Source organism: Anolis sagrei, chromosome 6, assembly GCF_037176765.1.
Source record: "Anolis sagrei isolate rAnoSag1 chromosome 6, rAnoSag1.mat, whole genome shotgun sequence".
Taxonomy (NCBI): Eukaryota; Metazoa; Chordata; class Lepidosauria; order Squamata; family Dactyloidae; genus Anolis; species Anolis sagrei.
Genome location: NC_090026.1, coordinates 10,889,479 through 10,915,181, shown reverse-complemented (window position 1 = coordinate 10,915,181; position 25,703 = coordinate 10,889,479). Strand labels below are relative to the sequence as shown.

General features: G+C 49.0%; 1 protein-coding gene across 1 annotated transcript in view; it reads right to left on the bottom strand.

Annotated features, from left to right (window-relative positions):
* SALL2 (spalt like transcription factor 2) overlaps nt 1–24,895 on the bottom strand; it is a 28,962-nt gene extending 4,067 nt beyond the window's left edge. Inside the window, exons 1-2 of the mRNA XM_060780061.2 lie at nt 24,749–24,895; nt 10,716–13,066 (exon numbers count right to left, since the gene is read on the bottom strand). Of these exons, the coding sequence (XP_060636044.2) occupies nt 10,716–13,066; nt 24,749–24,821 (2,424 nt within the window). The 5' untranslated portion in view covers nt 24,822–24,895. The remainder of the gene's footprint in view (nt 1–10,715; nt 13,067–24,748) is intronic.
* Nucleotides 24,896–25,703: the final 808 nt, after the last annotated feature.

Below are 25,703 nucleotides of genomic sequence, written 5' to 3'. Positions count from 1 at the left end.
ACAGGTAAGCAACTTATAATTTCCTGTCGTAGTCACTGTGAATCATACATTTGGTAGAATAGCGAGCAGTAACAGATGGTTGGCGGGGTTCATGCCACCGCCGAAAAAAGAACCGCTCGTCCTAGCTGAGTCTCTCGTGCGGAGGCAACATCTATCTTGTAGTGTCCCACAAAGGACAGTGGGGATGACCATATAGCTGCCCTGCAGATCTCATCGAGGGGAATACCCTTCCAGTGAGCAACCGAGGTAGACACCGCCCTAGTAGAGTGGCCCCTAATTGGTGACGGTAACTCCTTTCTAGCCAGTTTGTAACAAAGTTGGATCGTGGACACAATCCAGGAGGAGAGTCTCTGAGAGGAGACAGGCAAACCAAGCACATCTGGGCGGTACTTTATAAATAGTCTAGAGGTTTTCCTGAGTGCGGCCGTTCTGTCCACGTAAAATGCTAGGGCTCTACGGACGTCTAAAAGGTGTAAACCCTTCTCTAGAGGAGTGGTTGGGTCCTGAAAAAAGGCTGGTAAAATCAAGTCTTGTGACATGTGGAATCTCGTGGCAATCTTAGGCAGAAAGGCCACGTCAGTACGCAAGACCACCTTGTCTCTGTGAAATCTGAGATAGGGGGGGTCGGCCCGTAGGGCACACAATTCACTGGATCTTCGCGCCGACGTCACTGCTACCAAAAAGGCGGTCTTCCATGAGAGGTAAGGGAGGCTGACAGAAGCCAAGGGCTCAAAAGGGGGTCTCATCAGTGCATTTAGTACCAACTCTAAGCTCCAGCCCGGGATCACTGGGGTTGAAGGAGGTCTAGTGTTAAGAACTCCCTTGAGGAAAGTCTTAATCATCGGGTCTATGAAGCAGGAGGGGAGACCAGACTTCCTGCGGAACCAGGAGATCGCCGCCAGGTAACACTTAAGTGAGGAATGTGAAAGACCTAAATTCAACAGGGACATTAAGAAGTCCAAAATCAAAGGAGTTGGTGCCCGGTTAGGGTCTTCCCCTCTAGCTCTAGCAAAGGAGCTGAAACGCGACCACTTGTAGAGGTATGAGCGTTTAGTGGATGCCCTATGCGCTGCCGCCATGATGGTAAGTATAGGTTCTGGTAAGTCCATAAGGGGGGTTACTCCGGTGGCAAGATCAGCCATGCGGTGAGCCTCAGCCTGCTGACTTCCGGGTATAATACCCTGCCCCCCTGAGAGGTTAGGAGGTCTGCTCTGGGAGGCAGACGAGTCACCCTCCCCTGGGCTAGTTGTTGTAGAGGGGCAAACCAAGGTTGCCTGGGCCACCAGGGGGTTATTAGGATGCAATGGGCCCTGTCCGCAAGGATCTTGGCTACAACCCTCAGTAGAAGTGGAAACGGTGGAAAGGCGTACAGCCTGCGATTCGACCATGTGTGGAGGAAGGCATCCCCTAGGCAGCCCTCCCGTGGGGACGCGTGAGCTCTCGCACAAAACCTGGGACACTTCGTGTTGGCGCTTGTCGCAAATAGGTCTATTTCCGGGGTCCCCCATGCTCGAAAGAGTCTGTGGACCTCCTCCCTGTCTAGAGACCATTCGTGATGGGCTAGGGGGTTCCGACTGAGGGAATCCGCCAGCATGTTCAACTCCCCCGGTACGTGTGTTGCTATCAAGTGAATGCCCCTGTCTATGCACCAGTTCCAGATCTTGATAGTGAGGGCTAGGAGGGCTTGGGAGTGTGTTCCTCCCTGTTTGTTGAGATAATACATGGTTGTCGTGTTGTCCGTGAGGACATGTATTACCCGGCCGGTGATTACCCTTTCGAAAGATTGTAACGCCCTTTCTACGGCCATGAGTTCTAGAATGTTTATGTGCAGAGCGCTTTCGTAGGCCGTCCACGTGCCGTGAGCTACCAGACCCTCGGAATGAGCTCCCCACCCTGTGAGAGAGGCGTCTGTGGTGACCGTTCTTGTGGAGCGTGGAGCGCGAAAGGGCATTCCCGCACAGGCCCAGGAAGCATCCGCCCAGCACTGGAGTGAGGAGCGGACCCATTGTGGCAGGCAGAGTTGCATAGAGGGGCTGTCCAGTAGTGGGCGGAAATTGGACAGAAACCAGAATTGGAGCGGTCGCATATGTAGTCTGGAATGGCGGATGACAGACGTAGTTGAGGCCATATGACCCAGGAGTACTTGAAGGTGTCTGGCTGATACGCGTGGAGCTCTCATGGTGTGCAGCACCAGGTCGCGGAGATTGGAGAAGCGGTCCTCTGGGAGGAAGGCTCTCTCTGGGATGGAGTCTAGGATCGCCCCGATGAAGTGGACTCGTTGCGATGGTACCAGGACCGATTTCTCCTCGTTGACGACCAAGCCCAAGCGCTGGAGGAGAGACAAAACCGTAGAAATATTTGCGTGAAGGTGGTAGCGGGACTCGGCTACTAACAGCCAGTCGTCAATATATGGGTATACCGTGACGCCCCTGGTCCTAAGATAGGCCGCGACCACCGCCATGCATTTAGTGAAAACTCGGGGAGCAGAGGCGAGACCGAAGGGTAAGGCATTAAAACAATATGTTTGACCTGACACCCTGAAGGCAAGGAATCTGCGGTGGTATGGGGCGATTGATATATGGAAGTACGCATCACGCAAATCCACCGTTGCGAACCAAGCACCCCTAGGCAACAAGGGGGTGATTAAGGCAAGTGTTACCATTCGAAACTTTTTTGGTCTAATGTGTTTATTTAGCAACCTGAGATCTAGGATGGGTCGCAGCCCACCACCACGTTTGTCAATCAAAAAGTAACGTGAGAAAAAACAGAACGAACTTGTAGCGGGATCCACCAACGATATGGCTCCCTTGTCTAACAGGGTCTGTATCTCATTAAACAGTTGTGGGGAAACTGGGGTGTCCCTCACATGGCCCACTCTGGGGAAGTCATCAAATTCTATGGAGTAGCCTCCAGAAACTATTTCCAAAACCCAGGCATCGGAGGTTATGTTTGCCCATTCTTCTGCGAAGGGGGCTAGCCTATTTAGAAAAAGGGGGGTCGGCACCACCTGGGGATTTAACTGAGGGTCGAGAGAACGGTGAGGGTGCGGGGCCGTAACTTGGGCATCAACTCCGGGAAACACTGGTGGGCACTGTTGAAGGACCCCCTGAATTGGTAAGTCGCCATCAAAGGCGCTTCTTGGAGGCCCCTGGGGCCTTGGTTTTGCCCTGGAAAGGGTTAGATTTAGGCTTTTGAAAGTAGGAATTGCGACGCCCTCCCTGGAATCTAGAATTGCCTCCTGCCCTGTTTCTGAAGGGACCAGGAAATGAGCTCCCGAAAGGTCTACGGTAAGGGGAGGGCGACTGCCACCTATTTTTAGGCTGGGGGTAGGGCTGCCATGAGTAGCCAAACTTTGAGGCTGACTGCCTAACATCTTGTTTTTGCTTCAAACGGTCATCAGTATTGGGGTTGAACAGCCCTTCCTCGTGGAAGGGTAGATCTTCCGCCAAGGCCTTTCCCTCTTCCGAGAGGTTTGCTGCGCGGAGCCAGGCATGGCGCCTTATGGAGGTGGCAATGGCGAACAAGTTACCCGCAGTTTCCGCCATGTGTTTGGCGAAGTCCTTCTGTATTTTGGACAGAGCCAGGGCCTCCACCTGCAGGGCTTTAGGGAGACGTTGGCCTTCCTGCGGGAGGGCTTCTATGTGGGGCAACATACGATTCCAAAGGAACGTTTGGTATCCGCTTAGGTATGTCGCATAATGCGACATACGCGTAAACAGACCAGCGGATAAATGAGCCTTTTTCCCTAGCACCTCCAGTTTTCTGCCTTCCCTGTCTGGCGGGGTGGTGACCATATTTTTGGGCCGCTTGGTTTTTATAACTTCGGCAACTACAGTGTTTGCCTTCGGGGGGGCTAGCACCCACTTGGCATTAGCCATATCAATCTTGTACATAGCATCCAACCGTTTAGGGACCGCGGGCACAGATGAAGGTGGCAGGTCCACAACCTTAGCTAGTTTCAGGAGGTATGGTAGCATGGGTAGGGCCGATGAAGGGGAGGCATTTTGCTCCTCTGAAGGGAACATGGGGTCCTCCACATGCTCCGGTGGTTTAGGGGCAGGGATGTCTAGAGCTCTGGCCATTCTTTCTATGAGAGCGGCAAATTTATGAAAATCAGGCGGCAAAGTAGTAGGGTCATCAGCTACCTGGGGGTCTAGGGGCTCAGAATCACCCTCACTATCCCCCAGCTCCCCAGCTTCTCGGGCAGGGGCCTCAGACACCCGCATAGGCGTGGAACCAGGCTGAGCTTGATCTAGTCCCTCGGGGTAGAATAAGGACTGATCCACAGCAGGTGGTAATGCAGGAGGGATGCACAAGGTGCGGTCAGTACAAGCATTGCTCATAGTATTAGAAGTATTGTTCAACACAGGTGCAGTAGAAACACCCCCCGCAAGCCCGCGCAAACCGCGGTCAACACAACCATAGTCCCCAGGAGTCATAGTAGCCAAGGTCTGTCCCGTAACAGGAGCTGTACCTGCTTGCTGGGGAGCGTTCACTGATGGAGATGGTACAGGCCCCTGAGGGGTTGGCTGAACGGCCTGAGCCCGAGGCGCAACCCCAGTCTGCAGAGTTCCCTGCTGCAAAGTCTGCCAGGCAGGAGGAGGAGGGGGGGCCGGCTGCATCGGGAGTGATAAGGATGGAACGAACACTAGTTGGCCCGATGGTCCCATCTGCCAATAGCCCTGCGGGCGGCTAGGGCTCGGCCTGCGACGTCTTCCCGATCGGGACCGGCAGGCCCTCGAACGCCGCCGACGCCTGGAGCAGCCAGAGGTGGAAGAGGAGGAGGAGGAGGAAGCCGATGAGGAGGAGGACCGACGGGAGGAACGTCGGGACCGGGAGGAGCGTCGGGATCGGGAGCGGCGCCGTCGATGCCGAGAGGCCCGGCTTCCCCGCGAGGGGGATCGGGATCGTCTTGGGCGCCTGCGTGGACCGCTCAGGGGGCGGGGAAAACCCGGCTCCTCCTGAAGGGGAGGAGTCTGCGCCGATACATGCGGGGGGAAAGAGGCGGGTATCAGCGCCTCCTCCTCAAGCGTCATGGCGACCTGGCCCTGCTCCAAGGGTTGATCGGTGTCCAGGGGAGCCGAAGTTGGAGAGAGAGGTTCTCCAGGCTGGTCGATACAGGTAAGTGGAGGTGCATTAAAAATGCCTCCAAAAGCCCGGCTCCCCGAGGCAATCGGCTCCGAGAAAGCCATATCTACTGTTATTTCTGCCTGCGGTGGGGGCTGTAGGGGCGTCTCGCCCGTCTCCATGCCAGGGGCTTCCACAGAACGAGGCTGACCAAGGGGGGAGAGCGTCGGCATCGCTGGAGTTATTGGTGAAGCGATGCTAGGTCCCCTTTGCCCCAAAGGGCGAGCCGGAGTATCCGCTGCGGGTGGGGCGGCCGCCGGTAGAGGGAGCTCCTGCGCCTCACGAGCCACCCTAGAGAGGGAGGAGGGAGCAGCGGCGGTAGAAGAAGGCGCGATTCCCGCTCTTTTAGATGCCGCTTTTTTCCCCGTAACCTTTTGGCGGCCATTTTTTGAGCCGTTGTCCCCATGATTTTTAGACTTCTTTTGGGGCAACGCCGTGGCCTGAGCCAAGAGCGAGGCCGCGGCTCCCGCAGGCGAAGCATTCTGAGCTGGAGCAGCCGGAGGTAAGAGGGCCCTCTCATAAAGAGCCGCCTTAAGGCGAATTTCGCGGTTTTTTCTTGTCTGCGGGGTGAAAGCCCGACAGACCGCACACGACTGAGTGAGGTGGCCCTCTCCCAAACACGTTAGACACAGCGAGTGCCCATCCATGTCCGGATAGGTGTTAGGGCATCTCGCACATCTCTTAAAAGAGGTGGTCGCCATCAGGACGCGAGGCAAAAGAATGGTCGACGGTCCGGGTCAAATCAAGAGTTAGCCACAAGATCAGGGTTATCCAATACCTTAGTCCAATAACAGTCCAGTCAAAGCCAGGGATAAGTCAGATAGACCAGATATAAAATCAAGGCCAAAAGCGAAAGGTTCTCGAGCTGTCCTTGCTGAATAGCGCGGAAAAGAGAACTACTGGCTAGGCCCGCCCACGGGCCATTTATACTCGAGGGGAGGGTGGGCGGGCCTAGCCGGGGTTGAAACTTCTCTTCTAGAAGGTTCCGAAAGCTGTATTGCGCAAGCGCGAATACCAAATGTATGATTCACAGTGACTACGACAGGAAACATTGAAACATTTCTGCAAAACTATTAAGTCCTAAGAAAACTTGGAGGAAGAGGGACATCACATATTGCTTCTAGAAGCTTGGAGAGCCTTCTTTGTTCTTTTACAGCTCTAAAGGCTGGTAGGTACACAATCACGAGTACCATTTTGATGATGGGAATGGAATTATGCCACTTCCTCTTGTATGTATGATTACTGGGGATGATGTGTTCTCTTCTAAGTTAGGGAGAAATATCCTCCTGGCATATTTAACTAATTTGAAGCATAAAATGTTATTTTATTTTTTTTAAATGAGGGCACTGGAGGATTTTGAGTTTGTCAAAGTACCAAGGGTTGCACTGGATATTAAAGTACCATTGAATTAAAAGCAGTTTAAAGCAGATGTCAAGAAGAAATACAACACCTAGTCATTAAAAGCCCCTTTCTCACGCCTTTGCTTTTCAGCAGAAGTGAAACAGAGAGAGTACAGGCTATTGCAAATAAAATTACCTTCCTGGAAGTTGTAGTGTGGTGAGACAACAACACTCTTTGGGGGAAAAAAGGCTAAAGACCTTGTGTAACTACAACTTTCAGGATTCCATAGCACTAAGCCATGGCAGTAAAAGTGGTGTCAAAATGCATTCTTTTCTTGTTTTTTCTTGTTCTTTTTGGTGTCAGGAGCAACTTGAGAAACTGCAAGGCGCTTCTGATGTGAGAGAATCGGCCGTCTGCAAGGACATTGTCCAGGGGATGCCCGGATGTTTTCCCATCTTTTGGGAGGCTCTTCTCATGTCCCTGCATGAGAAGCTGGAGCTGACAGAAGGGAGCTCACCCTGCTCCCCGGATTCAAACTGCCAACCTGCATTAATTCTGCCATGTAGATGCATTCAGTTTCACTTTTGCTGATAACCAAAGACCTTTTATTCAGAAGTATTTTAATATCCAGTGCTTCAACATGTTTAATTGAGTTTAATGATAAACTCATATTCAGTTTTATAGGTTGAGTTTGAAACCAGATTTTGGAATACCTGCACTTGAATATTTGCACATAATTAGGTAACAAAACAATTTCATTGACAAGCCAATTGGCCTTATCAAAACAGACAATATAAACATAACATACAGCATACATAATTAGGTATTTTGAAGATGAGACCCAAGTCTAAATGCAAAATCTAATAATAATAATAATAATAATAATAATAATAATAATAACCTCATATACATGTCAAACTTAAGGCAATTTTAACAATTTTGTTTGAACTAATGTTTGGATATACGCATTACACCATCCAAAAGCAAAGGCGTCACGGTCTTTCTATGGCTCCATCTACAATACCATATAATCCAGTTTCGGAATGCAGATTAACTGCATTGAACTGGGTTATATGGCAGTGTAGATGGGGCTTAAAGGGACAATATAGGGAATATTCAAACTGTATCAGTACTTTGATTTATTAGTCTCTCTTTTTAATCTTGTTATGTACCTGCTGGGGTTTAGTTCTTAATGAAAGTGAGGTTGCATATACATCAAGTGGGCAGAAAAAAATGAAATGCAAAGATACAGAAAGGGGGACAACGCCTGGCTCGAGAGCAAGACGTGTGAAAAAGATCTTGGAGTCCTCGTGGACAACAAGTTAAACATGAGCCAACAATGTGATGTGGCGGCAAAAAAAGCCAATGGGATTTTGGCCTGCATCAATAGGAGCATAGTGTTTTGGTCCAGGGAAGTAATGCTTCCCATGCTCTATTCTGCTTTGGTTAGACCACACCTGGAATATTGTGTCCAATTCTGGGCACCACAATTCAAGAGAGATATTGACAAGCTGGAATGTGTCCAGAGGAGGGCGACTAAAATGATCAAGAGTCTGGAGAACAAGCCCTATGAGGAGCGGCTTAAGGAGCTGGGCATGTTTAGCCTGAAGAAGAGAAGGCTGAGAGGAGATATGATAGCCATGTATAAATATGTGAGAGGAAGCCACAGGGAGGAGGGAGCAAGCTTGTTTTCTGCTTCCCTGGAGACTAGGACGCGGAACAATGGCTTCAAACTACAAGAGAGGAGATTCCATCTGAACATGAGGAAGAACTTCCTGACTGTGAGAGCCGTTCAGCAGTGGAACTCTCTGCCCCGGAGTGTGGTGGAGGCTCCTTCTTTGGAAGCTTTTAAACAGAGGCTGGATGGGGTGATTTGAATGCAATATTCCTGCTTCTTGGCAGAATGGGGTTGGACTAGATGGCCCATGAGGTCTCTTCCAACTCTTTGATTCTATGATTCTATGAAATAGTAATAAGTAAAATGAATAATAGTATATTTTTTTCCTCCAAGGAGACTTGGGGAATAAACAAATCCACACTGAACGCATCCAGAGCTTCTCATTGAATGCTCAAATTCCCACGATTCCTTTTCAAGAGAGGTCAGGGCTGTAAACTCGCATCCTGCAGCTCTGCGCACAAACGCTGGTCTTTGCATGGCCCAAGGAAACATGAGCATGGATGTGGCTGCTCAAAGCGGCCATGTTTTCCCCCCAGTTGCTAAGCAACCCCTTCCAGAAACAATGGCCGGGCACTGCTTTTTGGCCTGATGCAGAAGAGAGGCTGTGGCTAGAATTACCGGCAGACAAAAGCCAACTGTATAAGAAAGCAAGGGAGCACAAAGGAGGAAACAACCCCACGCCAAGGCCGACCCAAGACATTTTGCTACCAGAGGCAGAATACCGAAAAAAGTGCATAATACTCAGGCCTCATCTACACCGCCATATAATCCAGTTTCTGAATACAGACTATCTGCTTTGAACTGTGTAAATCCAGCCTCAAAGGTTCCTCTGCCAGCTGAAAGATGCAATCTCATAAATATGTATTCCTCATCATTAGACATCTTGACTAGAGCTGATGGGAGTTGTGATATAGTAACATCTATAAGGAAGCCATTAGTTCTGTTTAGTCAGGAAAGTGGGGTTGAATTCAGATACAAGGCTTGTGGGTGTGATGGATGTCATTAAAATGTCCTATAACAGGCATGAGCAAACTTTGGCCCTCCAGGTGTTTTGGACTTCAACTTGGGAGTTGAAGTCCAAAACACCTGGAGGGCCAAAGTTTGTCCCTGGCCACGCTGAAAGACTTAGGAAGACTTAGGACCCTTCCACACAGTCATATAACCCAGAATATCAAGGCAGAAAATCCCAGAATATCAAGGCAGAATTGTGGGAGTTGGAGTCCAAAACACCTGGAGGGCCAAAGTTTGCTTATGCCTGTCCTATAACTTTTCCCCAACCTCAGAGCCACAAGTGCTGCCAGGTTGCTATTCCCATTATCCCCAGTTTGCAGGGCATATACCTCTCCGAACGTATTCTCCCCTATGAACCATCAAGATTATTAAGATCGTCTGGAGAGGCCCTGCTCTCGGTCCCACCGGCCTCGCAAGTGCGTCTGGTGGGGACGAGGGACAGGGCCTTCTCGGTGGTGGCCCCTCGACTCTGGAACTCTCTCCCACTGGAGATCAGAACCGCCCCTTCTATCCTGACATTTAGGAAACAGGTGAAGACGTGGTTATGGAGACAGGCATTCGACGAGTGAGCCAATACCCTGATATATATGGATGGAGGATGATGAACAACGATTTTAGTGTGACGACTGACCATTATAGTTATTGAATGTAACTGCTGTTTTAAAGTTTTATTGTAATATGAATTAGGATGTTTTATTGACTGTATATGATATTATGGTTGGAAACTGGTCTGAGTTCCTCAAGAGAGGTGAGCAGGTCGGTATATAAAATTTTTAAATAAATAAATAAATATAATCAAAACTAGCCGTCCCCTGCCATGCGTTGCTGTGTCCCAGTCTATGTATATGTGTTTTGTGTGTGTATATAGGTTGTTGCAGGTTTTTTCGGGCTATATGGCCATGTTCTAGAGGCATTCTCTCCTGATGTTTTGCCTGCATCTATGGCAAGCATCCTCATAGGTGAGGACCTCACAACCTCTGAGGATGCTTGCCATAGATGCAGGCGAAACGTCAGGAGAGAATGCCTCTAGAACATGGCCATATAGCCCGAAAAAAACCTACAACAACCCAACTTGTAGATTATGGGATCCTCATGGACAGCAAGTTAAATATGAGCTAACCTCACAACCTCTGAGGATGCTTGCCATAGATGCAGGCGAAATGTCAGGAGAGAATGGTGGTCCCTTGGCTATGGAACTCCCTCCGCAGGGAAATTAGATCAGCACCCTCCCTCCTGACCTTCAGGAAGAAAGTGAAGATATGGCTGTGGGACCAAGCCTTTGGACAATGTTTCGCAGTGCAATAATGACCTCTCAGTGCAATAATGAATAATACAAGTGACAACCGGAATGGCTCCTGGAATATGCTTTTGAATTGTGTGATTTAATGTAATTGCTTTAAGTTTGAGATGTTTTAATTATGGGATTTTAAAGTATATGTTGTTTTATTCTATATATGTATCCATGGCATCCAATTGTGCCTTTGTTGTGAGCTGCCCTGAGTCCCCTTCGGGTTGAGAAAGGCGGGATATAAATGCAGTAAATAAATAAATGAATTACCTGTGGATGGGCGGTGAGGACATGTTTACGCAGAGCAGCCCGGTCAGGAAAGACTTGCTTGCAGATTCCACATGCTAGGGCCAGCCCCTCTTTGGCTTGACCGCCTAGCTGCTTCTCAGAGGGGCCTTCTCCACCTGATCCCTTTTCCTTCTCCTCTTCCTCCTCCTTTGGTGACGATTCCTCTTCCACTTTTTCCACTTCTGCCTTCTCCTCCCCTTCCTGCATAGGACATTGGGGACTTTGGGGTGCTACTGGGGAAGCAGCAGTGGGTCCTCCTTCATCCTCTTCTTCTGCTTGTGCCAATTCTTCCCCTTCCTTGGCAGGACCTGGAGTTTCCTGTTCAGGACTGGAAGGTCCTTCAACCTTCTCCCCAGCACTTTCTAGAGAGTCTTCATCTGTGGGTTCTTCTTCCTCTTCCTCCGACAGTTCTTCCTCTGGTGGAAGAGACGCTTCCTGCTGCTGCGGTTGCTGCTGCTGCTTCTCCCCTTCTCCTAGGACAGATCCCTCTGGGATAGGTGTCTCCGGGAGGAGAGCCCCATTCGGGATCTGCCCACCAAGGTGCATCCGGACGTGTTGCTGGAGGCTAACAGCATTGGTGAACTTCTTCTGGCAGATGGGGCATGAGTTTTGAGCCTTGGCTGCTGAGCTGGTCTTATGGCCCACGAAGTGAGCACGCAGGTTGCCCCGGGTGGAAAAGGCTCGCCCACAAATCTTGCACTTGAAAGGCCTCTCTCCTCCGTGCTGCCCGTAATGAAGCTGCAGAGCCCGGGGACAGCTCAAGACCCGCAAGCAGATCACACACTGGTTGGAGCCTGAAGAAGTAGGTGGGGATGAAGCTGATGAGGAACCGGCCACTGCTTGGGAAGTGGCTCCTGGTCCAGCACAGGAGGAAGAGGAGGGGGACCCTTGGCGGTCAATCTTCTCCACCAGCTGCTGAAGCTTGGAGGTCTCAGAAGGAGAAGCTTCCAGGACATAAGGGAATGGCCCCACTGCAGTACCTGCTTTGAAGTGGTTGGCTAACAAGGCCCAACTGGGCAAAGAACCCACTAATTTGCCCAGCTGAAGACGGGCACCTTCTGTCTCCCTCTCCGGTGGTGTGTTCTCATCCCCTTTCCCCTTAGCTTCCACCGCCTTCATCAGGACCAACTTGTTGAAACTCGGCAGGGCCTGAGAAGCCCCAGATGGAGTAGCTCCAGAGAGCAGAGTCAAGCTCTCAGTAGCACTAAGGGCCTTGCGTTCGGTGGTGGGAGGTGCAGCAGTCTCCTCTCCTGGCTCTGCTTTTTCAGGTGGCACCGACATCCCATAGGGCAACCCTGAAGTGGTCAAGACGTAATCAAGGTGCTCGGGAACTGGGTGGGGGTTCATCTGGATATGAGGGTATTTCTCCCGGTGGCGGTGGAAGTGCACCTTGAGGTTGCCACGGGTGGTGAAGCGGTTGCCGCAGATGTTACACTTGTAAGGGCGCTCCCCTGTGTGGGAACGCAGGTGGATCTGGAGGGCGCTGTCGCTGCCGAAGACTTTGCCGCAGAACCGGCACTTGTGGCGCCCGCCTGGTTTCTCCTCCAGGCTGCTTTCAGTGGGAACACCACCTCCGTTCTTTTGCCGCAGCAGACCGGGAGAAGTTGCTTGCTCCAAACCCCTAGCGGCACCCAAACACTGAGCAGCCAGGAGGCCAGTGGCTGTGGGGAAGGCTGGAGCCAAGAGCTGCTCAGCTTTGGGGACTCGAGTCCCGCTGGGGAATGGGTGGTAGAGATGGAAGAAAGCGGGTTTGGGCACTTCCGGGGAGCTAGAAGCTTGGGTCCTGCCCGGCTCGGTTTTGATGGAAAAGACCGGCAAGGGGGGCTTAGGAGGGAGGGAAGCTACCGGAGCGGGCTCTGTGGAAGGTGGTGAGGAGCTCACCTGGCCAAGGGACCCCAAGAGCAATACTTGGCGACAGATCTGTTCCGTCATCTGCATTTGGTGTAGTTGACGCTGCTGCAGGACCCGGAGCTCTTCCAGGATGAGAGGGATGTTGAGGTGCCCAGTAGGTACAGCAGAAGTTGGAGGCAGTGATGGGGGAGGTGGAGGTGGCCGGGGAGGACCTGGGTCTTGGGTTGGATCTGTCAGCAAGCTTCCAGACTCAACATCCATGCTCGGAGGGCTTTCAGGACGGATCTCGACAGAGGAGGAAGAAGAGGAGGAGGAAACAACAGCATGATCTTGGCCACCAGCAGTGCCAGTAGAGGTAATGGAAGAGCAGGTGGGCTGCTCCATGCAGCTGGACTCTACATGAGCTGCTATCTTGGAGGGATCCTTGAAGGTGATATGGCAGGAGGAACAGGATAACGGGTTTGACTCGTCCCCAGTGTCTCCTGGTGGAAAGAACGAGAGGAAAAAGAGGGAGAGAGAAAGGGAATGATTCTGGAGCTATTCAAGACGTTGTGACTCTGGCACCTTATTAACCAGAGGACACAGATCAGCAATACAATGGTGGCCCTCAAACTTCTATGAACAAAAATTCACCTAGGCTTTCTGATTCCTGCATAAAAAGCAAAAGACTACCCAGAGATCTTCTCTTGGGGAATCTCTAAGGCCCCTTCCTCACAGTTGAATAAAATCCCACATTATCTGCTTTGAACTGGAACATACGGCAGTGTGGACTCAGATAAACCAGTTCAAAGCAGATATTGTGGGATTTTCTGCCTTGATATTCTGGGTTATATGACTGTGTGGAAGGGTCCTAAGTCTTCCATCATGGCTCTATAGCAGGCACGGGCAAACTTTGGCCCTCCAGGTTCGGGCGCGAGCTCTAAGATCTTCTTGGGAGGCCCTCCTCTCGGTCCCATTACCGTCTCAAGCATGGTTGGTGGGGACGAGAGAGAGGGCCTTCTCAGTGGTGGCCTCCCATCTCTGGAATGCCCTTCCAAAGGAAATAAGACAGGTCCCATCCCACCCCCTCCTTTCATAAGAGCTTGAAGACCTGGTGGTTTCAACAAGCCTTTGAAAATGACCAGTTCTAACTCAGCCCCACACATTGTCGAATAAGGCCTTATTCTTCCTACCAGTTACCCAGATTCTTTCCTCTAATCGGTCCTGGAATGAACAGCCACAGACCCGTATCTAATATTATTGTTGCCTGCCATAGCATTGCACTTAATTCCCAGGCCCCCTAGAATTTTTGGGCTTGCACAAATCTTGGCCCGGCCTTTTAAATTTTTAATTGCCTTGAACAGGCAGGATTACATTTAATATATGTGTGTTATGACGACAATTTTTATGCTTATATTTTGTTTGTTAATCGTATGATTATGTTGTTTTCGCTCTGTATGTTTTGTGATATTACTTGGAAACCACTCTGAGTCCCCTCGGGGAGATGGAGCGGTATATAAATAAATTATTATTATTATTATTATTATTATTATGGACTTCACCTCCTACAATTCCTAACAGCCTACTGGCTGTTAGGAATTGTGGAAGTCCAAAACACCTGGAGGTCCGAAGTTTGCCCATGCCTGCTCTATAGTCAATGTCCATGGGACCACTGACCATAAGACTTACTCCGGGAACCTAGAGATTCCTAGAGAGAACATAGTAATCAAATCCAGAAAGAATTAAATATGTAAATATTAAATCCACAAATGTGGAGGACCAACTGTATAACCCATATTTTCAGCAGTGAGCTCAGAGCAGTGTGTATATGGATATCTTCCTCATTGCCTCCTCACAACATTGCTGCAAAGTAGGGTGGGATGAGCGTGCTCTGGTCCACATTTGATAGCTTAGCAGGCACTTGAATATAGATAGCTCAATTCCCAGTTCAACACTTTAGGCACTACACCATACTCCTCCCCTTGCTGATCCAATACTGTCTATTCATACCAGTTGTGGGCTTTTCCAGTCTTCAACTGGAGATGTCAGAGAATGAAACAGAAGGCTTCTTCCTGCAAAAGAACTACCCTAGTAGTATTTTGCGGATATTCTTTTTGCAGAAAAGGAAGTGGTAAAGTGAAAGGATGCCTCATCTCCAGTTCTGACTGGTGGCAATTTCAAAACATGGAAGTTGGGAGTAACAGTCCAATCTGTCCCAGGCTTGGGGCTGCTTAGCAACATACAGTAAAACTGAGAAGGCAGACACAGGAATGCAATCATTCCTTTTTGGGGGTTGTTGTGAGTTTTCCGGGCTATATGGCCATGTTCCAGAAGCATTCTTTCCTGACGTTTCGCCCACATCTATGGCAGGCATCCTCAGAATTTGAGGGGTCTGTTGGAAACTAGGAAAGTGGGTTTATATATCTGTGGAATGTCCAGGGTGGGAGAAAGAACTCTTATCTGCTTGAGGCAAGTGTGAATGTTGCAAATGGCCACCTTGATTAGCACTGAACGGCCTTGCAGCTTCAAAGCCTGGCTGATTGCTGCCTGGAGGAATTCCAGATAAGAATCAATCATGGCCGGTTAAAGGAGCCCCCGGTAGTGCAGTGGGTTAAACCCCTGAAGATTGACAGATCGCAGGTTCGAATCCGGGGAGAGGTGGGTGAGCTCCCTCTATCAGCTCCAGCTCCTCATGCGGGGATATGAGAGAAGCCTCCCACAAGGATGATAAAACATTAAATCATCCGGGCGACCCCTGGGCAACATCCTTGCAGACGGCCAATTCTCTCACACCAGAGTCAAAGTTTTGGGGACAAGGTGGCATGGCAATGATCTCTAATAATAATAATAACAATAAACAACATCTCCTTTTCTTCACCAATCCATTCTACTCAGGGAATGGAGTCGCCCAAGAGCTGAGAAAAGCAGTATACAAATATAGCTAGCAAATAAATAAATAAATAAAATTAATGTAGTTTCACACCACTTGAACTGGCTTGGCTCATGTTATGGAAGAGTGGAAATTGTAGTTTGCTGAGGCACCCACACTCCCAGGATTCCCTAGCATTGAGCCCTGGCAGTTTAAGAAGTCATGCTCTACAGCAGGCCTGGGCCAACTTGGGCCCTCCAGGTGTTTTGGACTTCAACTCCCACCATTCCTAACAGCCTCAGGCCCCTTCCTTTTCTACTGGCCTCTAGGCCTGTAAGGGGTCAGCAATACAATGGGGGCCCCTTAATAAAGTTCCTCATGTTGTGATGACCCCCAACCATAACATTATTTTTGTTGCTACTTCATAACTGTAACTTTGCTACTGTTATGAATCGTAACGTAAATATCTGATATGCAGGATGTAGTTTCATCCACTGGACCAAATTTGAATACTGGTGAATACTGGTGGAGTGTCATTTGGGAGTTGTAGTTGCTGGGATTTATAGTTCACCTACAATCAAAGAGTATTCTGAACTCAACCAACAATGGAATTGAACCAAACTTGGCACATAACTCCCACGACTAACAGAAAATACTGGAAGGGTTTGGTGGGCATTGACCTTGAGTTTTTGAGTTATAGTTCACCTCCATCCAGAGAGCATTGTGGACTCAAACAATTATGGATGTGGACCAAACTTGGCACAAATACTCAATCTGCCCAAATGTGAACACTGGTGGAGTTTGGGGAAAATAGAACTTGACATTTGGGAGTTCAAGTTGCTGGGATTTGTAGTTCACCTCCATCCAGAGAGCATTGTGGACTCCACCAACGATGGAATTGAACCAAACTTGGTACATAACTCCCACAACTAACAGAAAATACTGGAAGGGTTTGGTGGGCATTGACCATGAGTTTTGGAGTTTTAGTTCACCTACATCCAGTGAGCACTGTGGATTCAAACAATGATGGATCTGCACCAAACTTGGCACAAATTTGAATGCAATATTCCTGCTTCTTGGCAGGGGGTTGGACTGGATGGCCCATGAGGTCTCTTCCAACTCTTTGATTCTATGATTCTATGAAATACTCAATCTGCCCAAATGTGAACACTGGTGGAGTTTGGGAAAAATAGAACTTGACATTTGAGAGTTGCAGTTGCTGGGATTTGTAGTTCACCTACAATCAAAGAGCATTCTGAACTCCACCAACGATGGAATTGAACCAAACAAATACTCAATCTGCCCAAAAGTGAACACTGGTGGAGTTTCGGGAAAATAAACCTTGACATTTGGAATTTGTAGTTACTGGGATTTGTAGTTCATCTACAATCAAAGAGCATTCTGAATTCCACCAACGATGGAATTGGACCAAACAAATACTCAATCTGCCCAAATGTGAACACTGGTGGAGTTTTGGGGAAAATAAAACTTGACATTTGAGAGTTGCAGATGCTGGGATTTGTAGTTCACCTACAATCAAAGAGCATTCTGAACTCCACCAACGATGGAATTGAAGCAAACAAATACTCAATCTGCCCAAAAGTGAACACTGGTGGAGTTTCGGGAAAATAAACCTTGACATTTGGGATTTGTAGTTGCTGGGATTTATAGTTCACCTACAACCAAAGAGCACTCTAAACCCATCCCACAATGGATCTGCACCAAACCTGGCACACTACATACTACCTACGGGCCAACATTGAATACTAGTGGGGTTGGGGAGGGGCTGTTTTTGAATTTTGGGAGTTGTAGTTCACCAAAAGGAAAGAGAAGGCCAAATGGAGAGATCTGCAGCCTTTTCATGCGAAAGGGGTTGCTAAGAAATATGCGTTTTTGGTGGGGTTGGGGAAGGGGGCTGTTTTTGCATTTTGGGAGTTATAGTTCACCAACACCAAAAGGGAAGAGAAGGCCAAGTGGAGAGATCTGCAACCTTTTCATGTGAAAGGGGTTGTTAAGAAATATGTGTTTTTGGTGGGGTTGGGGAAGGGGGCTGTTTTTGCATTTTGAGAGTTATAGTTCACCAACACCAAAAGGGCAAGTGGAGAGATCTGCAGCCTTTTCATGCGAAAGGGGTTGCTAAGAAATATGCGTTTTTGGTGGGGTTGGGGAAGGGGGCTGTTTTTGCATTTTGGGAGTTGCAGTTCACCAACACCAAAAGGGAAGAGAAGGCCAAGTGGAGAGATCTGCAGCCTTTTCTGCCAAAGGGGTTGCTAAGAAATATGGGTTTTCTGATGGTCTTTGGCGACACCACTGAACCCCCCCTCCCGACCCCCAGGTTGAGATACACTGAAATAAACCGGGGGGGGGGGGGTTAGTGGATGGATAGGAGGAAGGAGGAAGCTGTTGAGTGTTTTCCTAATAGAGAAGCAGAAGGCGAACAGACAATGGGGAAAGGAGAGGAGGCAAGCAAGGTCCTCACTGAGGCCTCGCCAAAAAGGCGCACACAGAGCTGAGCTGCGTTGGGAGGAATTGCAGCAACTCCTAGGGGTAGAAAAAAAGGGGGTGCAGGAAAGGGGTCCCCCTTGGGTTTGCCTTGACCTCCCTCTCCCCAAATAAAGACCCCCCCCACCTCCCAAGGCTGGGCTTGCGCCCTGGCCCCCTCCCCAGCAAGAGCGCGCATCCCTGGCTTTGCAACGCTCTCTCGGCCCCACCTCCGGGCTCCTCCAGCATCATCACGTCGGCGGCAACAGCTGGGGCGCCTTCCCCCGACGCCTCGGGATCCCCCGGGCTGCTCATCTCGGCCGCCCGAGGCCTCCGCAAGAGGAAGAGGAGGAGGACGGAGAGGAGGAGGAGGGCGAAGGAGCAGCAGTGGCAAGACGAGCGGCTGGCTGGGCGGCTGCCGAGAGCGGCTCCCCGGCGGCACCCGGCTGCAGCAGCAGGGACCTCTGGTGTCGGGAGGGTGGCTCTGGCTGCTCCTGCCAGCGCCACCAAGGCTGGGGAAGAGGAAGAGCAGGAGGAGGAGGAGGAGGAAAAAGAGAAGGAGGAGAAGGAGAAGAAAAGGCGAGGAAGTGGACGAGGAGGGGAAGAGGGGGTGAGGAAGAGGAGGAAGAAGAAGAAGAGGAAGAAGAAGCGGAGGGGGAGGAAGAATTAGAGGAGGAGGAAAAAATGAGGAGGAGGAAGAAGAAGAAGAGGAGGAGGAGGAAGAAGAAGAGAAGGAAGAAGAATGAGAGGAGGAGGAGGAAGAAGAGGAGGAAAAAGAAGCGGAGGAAGAATTTGAGGCAGAGGAGGAAGAAGAGGAGAAGGAGGTAGAAGATGAGGAGGAAGAAGAAGAAGAAGAAGAAGAGGAGGAGGAGGTAGAAGAAGAAGAGGAGGAGGAATTAGAAGAAGGAGAGGAAGAAGAATAAGAGGAGGAAGAAGAAGAGGGGAGAGGGAAGAAGAAGAAGAGAAGGAAGAAGAATGAGAGGAGAAGGAGGAGAAAGAAGATGAGGAGGAAGAAGAAGCGGAGGAAGAATTTGAGGTGGAGGAGGAAGAAGAGGAGGAGGAGGTAGAAGATGAGGAGGAGGAGGAAGAAGGAGAAGAGGAGGTGGAAGAATTAGAGGAGGAGGAGGTAGAAGAAGAAGAGGAGGAGGATGAAGAATTAGAAGAAGGAGAGGAGGAAGAAGAAGAGGGGAAGGGGAAGAAGAAGAGGGGAGGGGGAAGAAGAAGAGAAAGAAGATGAATGAGAGGAGGAGAAGGAGGAGGAAGAAGAGGAGGAGAAAGAGGGGGCGGAAGAAGAGGAGGAAGAAGAGAAAGGAGGAGGAGGAAGAAGAAGGAGGAAGACTAATTAGAGGAGGAGAAGAAAGAAGAAAGAGGAAGTGGAGGAAGAAGAAGTGGAGGGGGGGAGGATGAGGAAAAGGGAGGGAGGATGAAAGACGAGGAAGAGGAGAATGAAACAAGAGGAAGAAGAGAAGAAGAAAGTAGAAATATAATGGAGGAGGATAACAGGCAAGGAAGAGAAGGAGAAGAGGGAAGAAGACGAGGAAGTGGAGGAGGAAGAAGAAGATGAAGTGGAGGAGGAGAAGGAGGAAGAAGAATAGGAGGAGAAAGAGGAAAAAGAAGGATGGGGAAGAAAAGAGGAAGAGGGCAAGGGGAAGGAAGAGGAGAAAGATGAAGAGGGGGGGCAGGAGAAGGAAGAGAGGGAGGAGAAGGAAGAAAGGTGAAGTGGAGGAAGGAGAAGAAGTTGAGGAGGAGGAAGAGGATAAGAAGGGGAAGAAGGGGAGGGGGAGGAAGAGGAGAAGAAGAATAGAAGGAGAAGGATAAAAAGCAAGGAAGAGGAGGGGAAGAGGGAGGAGGATGAAGTGGAAGAAGAGGAAGAGGAAGAGCAGGAAGAAGATGAGGAGGAGGAGGAGGAGGAGGAGGAGGAGGAAGAATAGGAGGAGGAGGAAAAGGGTGGGGGGATCAAAAGAGGGGCCAGGGGGAGGAAAAGAGGGAAGAGGAGGAGGAAGAAGAGGAAGTGGAGGAGGAGGACCAACCGAAAGGAAGTAAAAGAAGAGGAAGGGGGAAAGACAAAGATGGCAAGAGGAAGGAAGAGGAAGAGGAGGAGGAAGAAGGATAAAAGGCATGGAAGAAGAGGAGGGAAAGAGGAAGAGGGGAGGAAGAAAAGAGGAAAAAGAAGAAGAGAAAGGGAAAAGAGAAGGAGGAAGGCACTGAGCTTCAGCTCCACAGCACACCTGGAGGGGCTGAGGGAATCAGCAAGTAGCTGAACAGGGGACAGGGGAGCCAGGATGTAGAATTAATGGAGTTTCACACCACTTCAGGTGTTTTGGACTTCAACTCCCACAATTCCTAACAGCTAATGAGATGGCTGGAATCTCTGGAAGTTGAATTCCAAAACACCTGGAGGACCAGTGGTTGGGAACCATCTGGTATTCATTGGCTATCCGCCATCCAAGTAGCAACCAGGACTGATACTTCACACCTAGCTCCAGCAGACAAGAGTCCTTTGTCTCACCCTGGTCATTCCACAGATATAGAAACAATTTTTCCTAGTTCCAACAGACCTCACTACCTCTGAGGATGCTTGCCATAGATGCAGGCGAAACATCAGGAGAGAATGCCTCTAGACCATGGCCATATAGCCCGAAAAAATCTACAACAACCCAGGACTGATCCTGTTTAACGTCTAAGACCTGATACCTTTCAATGGAAGCTGACCATAGAACCTCATTGGAGGATTTAAGAGATTCCTAGAGACATGTTCCCTCTAGAAATCTCCAGCTCTTCCAGGAGGCAGGTAACTACAGGGTCTCACTGGAAAACTTAGAGATTCTTAAAATAGTTTGTGAATAATCAAATCTGCAAAAGTCAGAACTGTAGAGCAGAGTGGAGGGTAAGTCCTGGCACCACAACAACTGGGAGGAAGCTAATTAAGAAAACGCCCTCCCTCTTTAACAAATCCCACACAGGGTTGGGCTGCACATTGCTCTGAAACATAGCAAGCAGTCAGTGCAAATATACAGGCGCATGGAGCGCACATAAATATGTCTGCTGAAGTTTGCTCAGGAACACTTGCGCACAATGACCCCATCAGCCTGGAAGGCAGGCTTTCCGCCTTAATTTGCAATCCAATTTCCTTGCACCTAAACAAACACTTCCCAAAGAGATTGCAAACTTGCCCGCTGCACCTAAACACAAGTTCTTCCTGGGAGAATGAGAACACAACCTATTTAATGTTGTCTTTGCCTTGAACATTTCAGAAGGCGGCTAGACTCCAGGCAGTTGTCACAAGCAAAAGCCCCCCAAAAGAAAAAAAATAGAGGAGGGGGATGGCGAATTTAACTTAGCACAAGAGGGACTACCTAGGCCTCCCTGAGTAACTTAGCAACAGCACAAAGAGCGGAGAAAAGAGGCAACAAAAATATGTGGGTGAGGAAGTGTGGCCGAATGCATGTGTGTGTGACCCCGGTCTGTGCATGAAAGGACGCAGAGGGCTGTGAAAGAGCCGGGCGAGAGAATGCATGGGAGCAAAGAAAAGAGATGCAAAATGAGATGCAAGCATTCTCTGGGTGCCAGAACATGGGAAGGACAGAACATGGCAAAATCCACAAGAAAGAGGATGTGACGGGTTTGTGAGATTGTGGGGCACAGTCTATGCACACCTGTGGAATTGGCATCAGTGAATGAAGAAACATAGCCTGACAAAAGGTCATAGAATCATAGAGTTGGAAGAGACCTCATGGGCCATCCAGTCCAACCCCCTGACAAGAAGCATTCAAAGCACCCCCGACAGATGGCCATCCAGCCTCTGTTTAAAAGCTTCCGAAGAAGGAGCCTCCACCACACTCCGGGGCAGAGAGTTCCACTGCTGAACAGCTCTCACAGTCAGGAAATTCTTCCTCATGTTCAGGTGGAATCTCCTTTCTTGTAGTTTGAAGCCATTGTTTCGTGTCCTAGTCTCCAGGGCAGCAGAAAACAAGCTTGCTCCCTTCTCCCTATGACTTCCTCTCACATATTTATACATGGCTATCATGTCTCCTCTCAGCCTTCTCTTCTGCAGGCTAAACATGCCCAGCTCTTTAAGCCACTCCTCATAGGGCTTGTTCTCCAGACCCTTGATCATTTGAGTCGTCCTCCTCTGGACACATTCCAGCTTGTTAACATCTCTCTTCATTTGTGGTGCCCAGAATTGGACACAGTATTCCAGGTGTGGTCTAACTAAAGCAGAATAGAGGGGTAGCATTACTTCCCTAGATCTAGACACTATGCTCCTATTGATGCAGGCCAAAATCCCATTGGCTTTTTTTGCTGCTGCATCACATTGTTGGCTCATGTTTAACTTGTTGTCCATGAGGACTCCAAGATCTTTTTCACAAATACTGTTCTCGACCCATGCATCCCCCATTCTGTATCTTTGCCATGCGCCCCCCATTCTGGTCTTAGTGTAGGCATGGTCAAACTTCAGTCCAAGTGGCTGAGGGGCAAAAAGAAGGGGGTCTGAGACTGTTAGGAATGGTGAGAGTTGAAGTCCAAAACACAGGATGGTAAAACATCTGGGTGTCCCCTGGGCAACGTCCTTGCAAACGGCCCACCAGAAGCGACTGGTGGAGGCTTCTTCTTTGGAAGAGGCTGGATGGACATCTGTCAGGGGTGATTTGAATGCAATATTCCTGCTTCTTGGCAGGGGGTTGGACTGGATGGCCAATGAGGTCTCTTCCAACTCTTTGATTCTATGATTCTATGACTTGTAGTTTCTCAAGTGGCTCCTGACATGAAAAAAAAGTACTGATCACAGTTGATATTTCCACTGTCTTATTAAAGACCTTGTAGAATGAATTCAGCTTGACGCCACTTTACTTGCCATGGCAGAATGTTAGTGAATCATGTGAGTTGTAGTTTGGTGAGGTACCAACTCTCTTTGGCAGAGGAGGCTAGATACCTGGTAAACAACTGCAAGGATTCCATAGTACTCAGCCATGACAGTTACAGTGATGTCAAAGAGTATTAATTATACAGTATAGATACATCCTTTAAGGAGATGACTTACTCTAGTATAGAACTGGACTTTATGTGGACTTTATTTCTGCCTTCCCTCTCTTCCAATAGGGAACTAAAGATACCTTACAACAATAAAATACAGCTAGAATCTAGTTTTTGGGGTTACCACAGCTCTTCTACTTATGCATCTCCCACTTTGCCTTCCTCTTCTTCTAGCTTTATCTTCCATAACATTGCTGGGTTCACTTTTTGCAGCTACCTGAGTGGTTATGTTCTCCCTACAAGGCAACTGAGCTATTGTTTGGTTTGTATGCTATGTGTCTGGTGGGAACACTTGGAAGTGTCGGAGGGCCATTTTCAAGTCATGCAGACCCTACATGGACCACAGTATGGCCATTTTCCAAAAATGGAAGTGACATTTTGCTCAAGCGGTGGAGAGACACAACAATTCCCTATTTATGGTTCTGCTCCCCCCACCCCCACCATAACATTAGGACCATTTAACTGATTATTGCCCCATTGCTCTATATCAGTGGTTCTCAACCTTCCTCAACCTTCCACATGCTGCGACCCCTTAATACAGTTCCTCATGTTGTGGTGACCTCCAGCCCTAACATTATTTTCGTTGCTGCTTCATAACTATCATTTTGCTACTGTTATGAAATTTGGAACAAATATCCCATAAGCCCAAATTTGAACATGGTGAGGTTGGGGGGTGGGGTGGGTGGGTGGTGGTGGTTGATTTTGTCATTTGGGAGTTGTAGTTGCAGGGATTTATAGTTCACCTACAATCAACAAGCATTCTGAACTTCACCAACGATGGAATTGAACTAATCTTGGCAAATGGAACTCCCATGAAAATACTGAAAGGGTTTGATGGGAATTGACCTTGAGTTTTGCAGTTGTAGTTCACCTACATCCAGAGAGCACTGTGGAGGAAGGCAGGGATGGAGGGAGGGAGGAAGCAACCAGATGGATACATTGATATGACTGCATGAGAGTAAGGCCCCTTCTACATTGCCATATAATCCATATTATCACAGCAGATAATGCAGATTATCTGCTTTGAACTGAATTATATGAGTCTACACTGCCATATAAGCCAGTTCAAAGCAGATAATCTGGATTTTGTATGGCAGTGTAGACAGGGCCCAAGGGCCCTTCCACACAGCCCTATATCCCAGAATATCATGGCAGAAAATCCCACAATATCTGTTTTGAACTGGCCTTGATATACTGGGATCCTCTGCCTTGATATACTGGGATAGAGGGCTGTGTGGAAGAGCCCTAAGAGTGAGGAAAAGTGTGTGTGTGTGTGTGAGAGAGAGAAACAAACCATCACACTCTTAAAAACTCACTTTTTTTGTACTATTCCTCCCAGATATTCCCAACCAGCTCACACTGCGCATGATCGCTCGGGGATTCTAGGGAACAGTAGCCAGAAAAGTAACTTTCCTCAGTTCTGGGCATCTGTGTTTGCACATGCTACAAAAGTTATGCCCTGTTTTCTCGCATCCCTTGCTTTTGTTTCTCCTTCTCCAGCTCCAAAACCCAAATCCATGTGTTTGAGCACAGATGTGTGGGAGAGAATCCATCTCATGCAACATTGTAAGTAGCCCAGCTGCTTGAGTTTCCCAATACACTTTTTTCTACTTGTGAGATTCATCTTTTCATCTGCTCTCTTTCCTCTCTCTTCCCAGGCCTCCTTGAAATGTTTCCCCTGCACCAGCACTATGCATGCTTTGCTATACATTGATGCTAAGCCCCCCTCCCCACCCATGCCTATAATGGCACCTGCCAGGAGACCCTCCCAAATTTCTCTTCCCCACTCCCCAGCACCCACCGTTCTCAGAGGCTGTGGACCCTTCACAGTCAGAGATGAGTTGCTGGGGGTTGCGCTGTTTCCTCCGAGACATCCCTGCTGGGGTTTGGGGAGGGGACCCCAAGTCTCTGTCTTTGGTGGGGAGCCAGTGGGCACCTGACCCTGGTCTCTCGGGAATGGCATCCCTCCCCTTGCCCCCCCCCTTGCAGCCCCTTCCCCTTTCACACATCCTCAGGGGACACGCCTCCCCCCCTTTGTGCCTCTCATTGTAAAAGCAAAACTCTTAATCTTTCTGTACACTCTTTTTTCTTTTGTACTGGCAGGATTGGATGGGGGGAAAGAGGGAAGGAGAAGGAAACTTAACTCTTTCTTTCCCTGAATTGCTCCCTTGGAAAGAGAAGAAACTTTGGGGGATCTTTATTTCCAACACTGAAATCTGGCCACTTCTGGAGAGAAAGGAATCAGAGCAAAACCTGGGCTGAAATTAACTAGATTGCTCTCAAACCCCTTCTTGCATTTATGCCCAGTGATTCCATTATTTCCATGCCACTAAAACACCCATTTTGGGGTGTTTATTAATTTTTGGGACATAAGCGTTTTTGGTTTTCCCCATTGAAATCCAGATAGTCCTAGAGTGGAAGGAATCAGAGCAAAACTTGGGCTGAAATCAACTAGATCAGTGGTTCTCAACTTTCCTAAAAAAAAATTTCCGTGGCAGGAGCGACTTGAGAAACTGCAAGTTGCTTCTGGTGTGAGAGAATTGGCTGTCTGCAAGGACATTGCCTAGGGGATGCCCGAATGTTTTGATGTTTTACCATCCTTGTGGGAAACTTCAGTTATTTCCCCACATGGGGAGCTGGAGCTGACAGAGGGAGCTCATCCACACTCTCCCTGCATTTGAACCTCTGACCTGTCGGTCCTCAGTCTTGCCAGCACAAGGGTTTAACCCATTGATTGCTAACTGGAGCAACATATG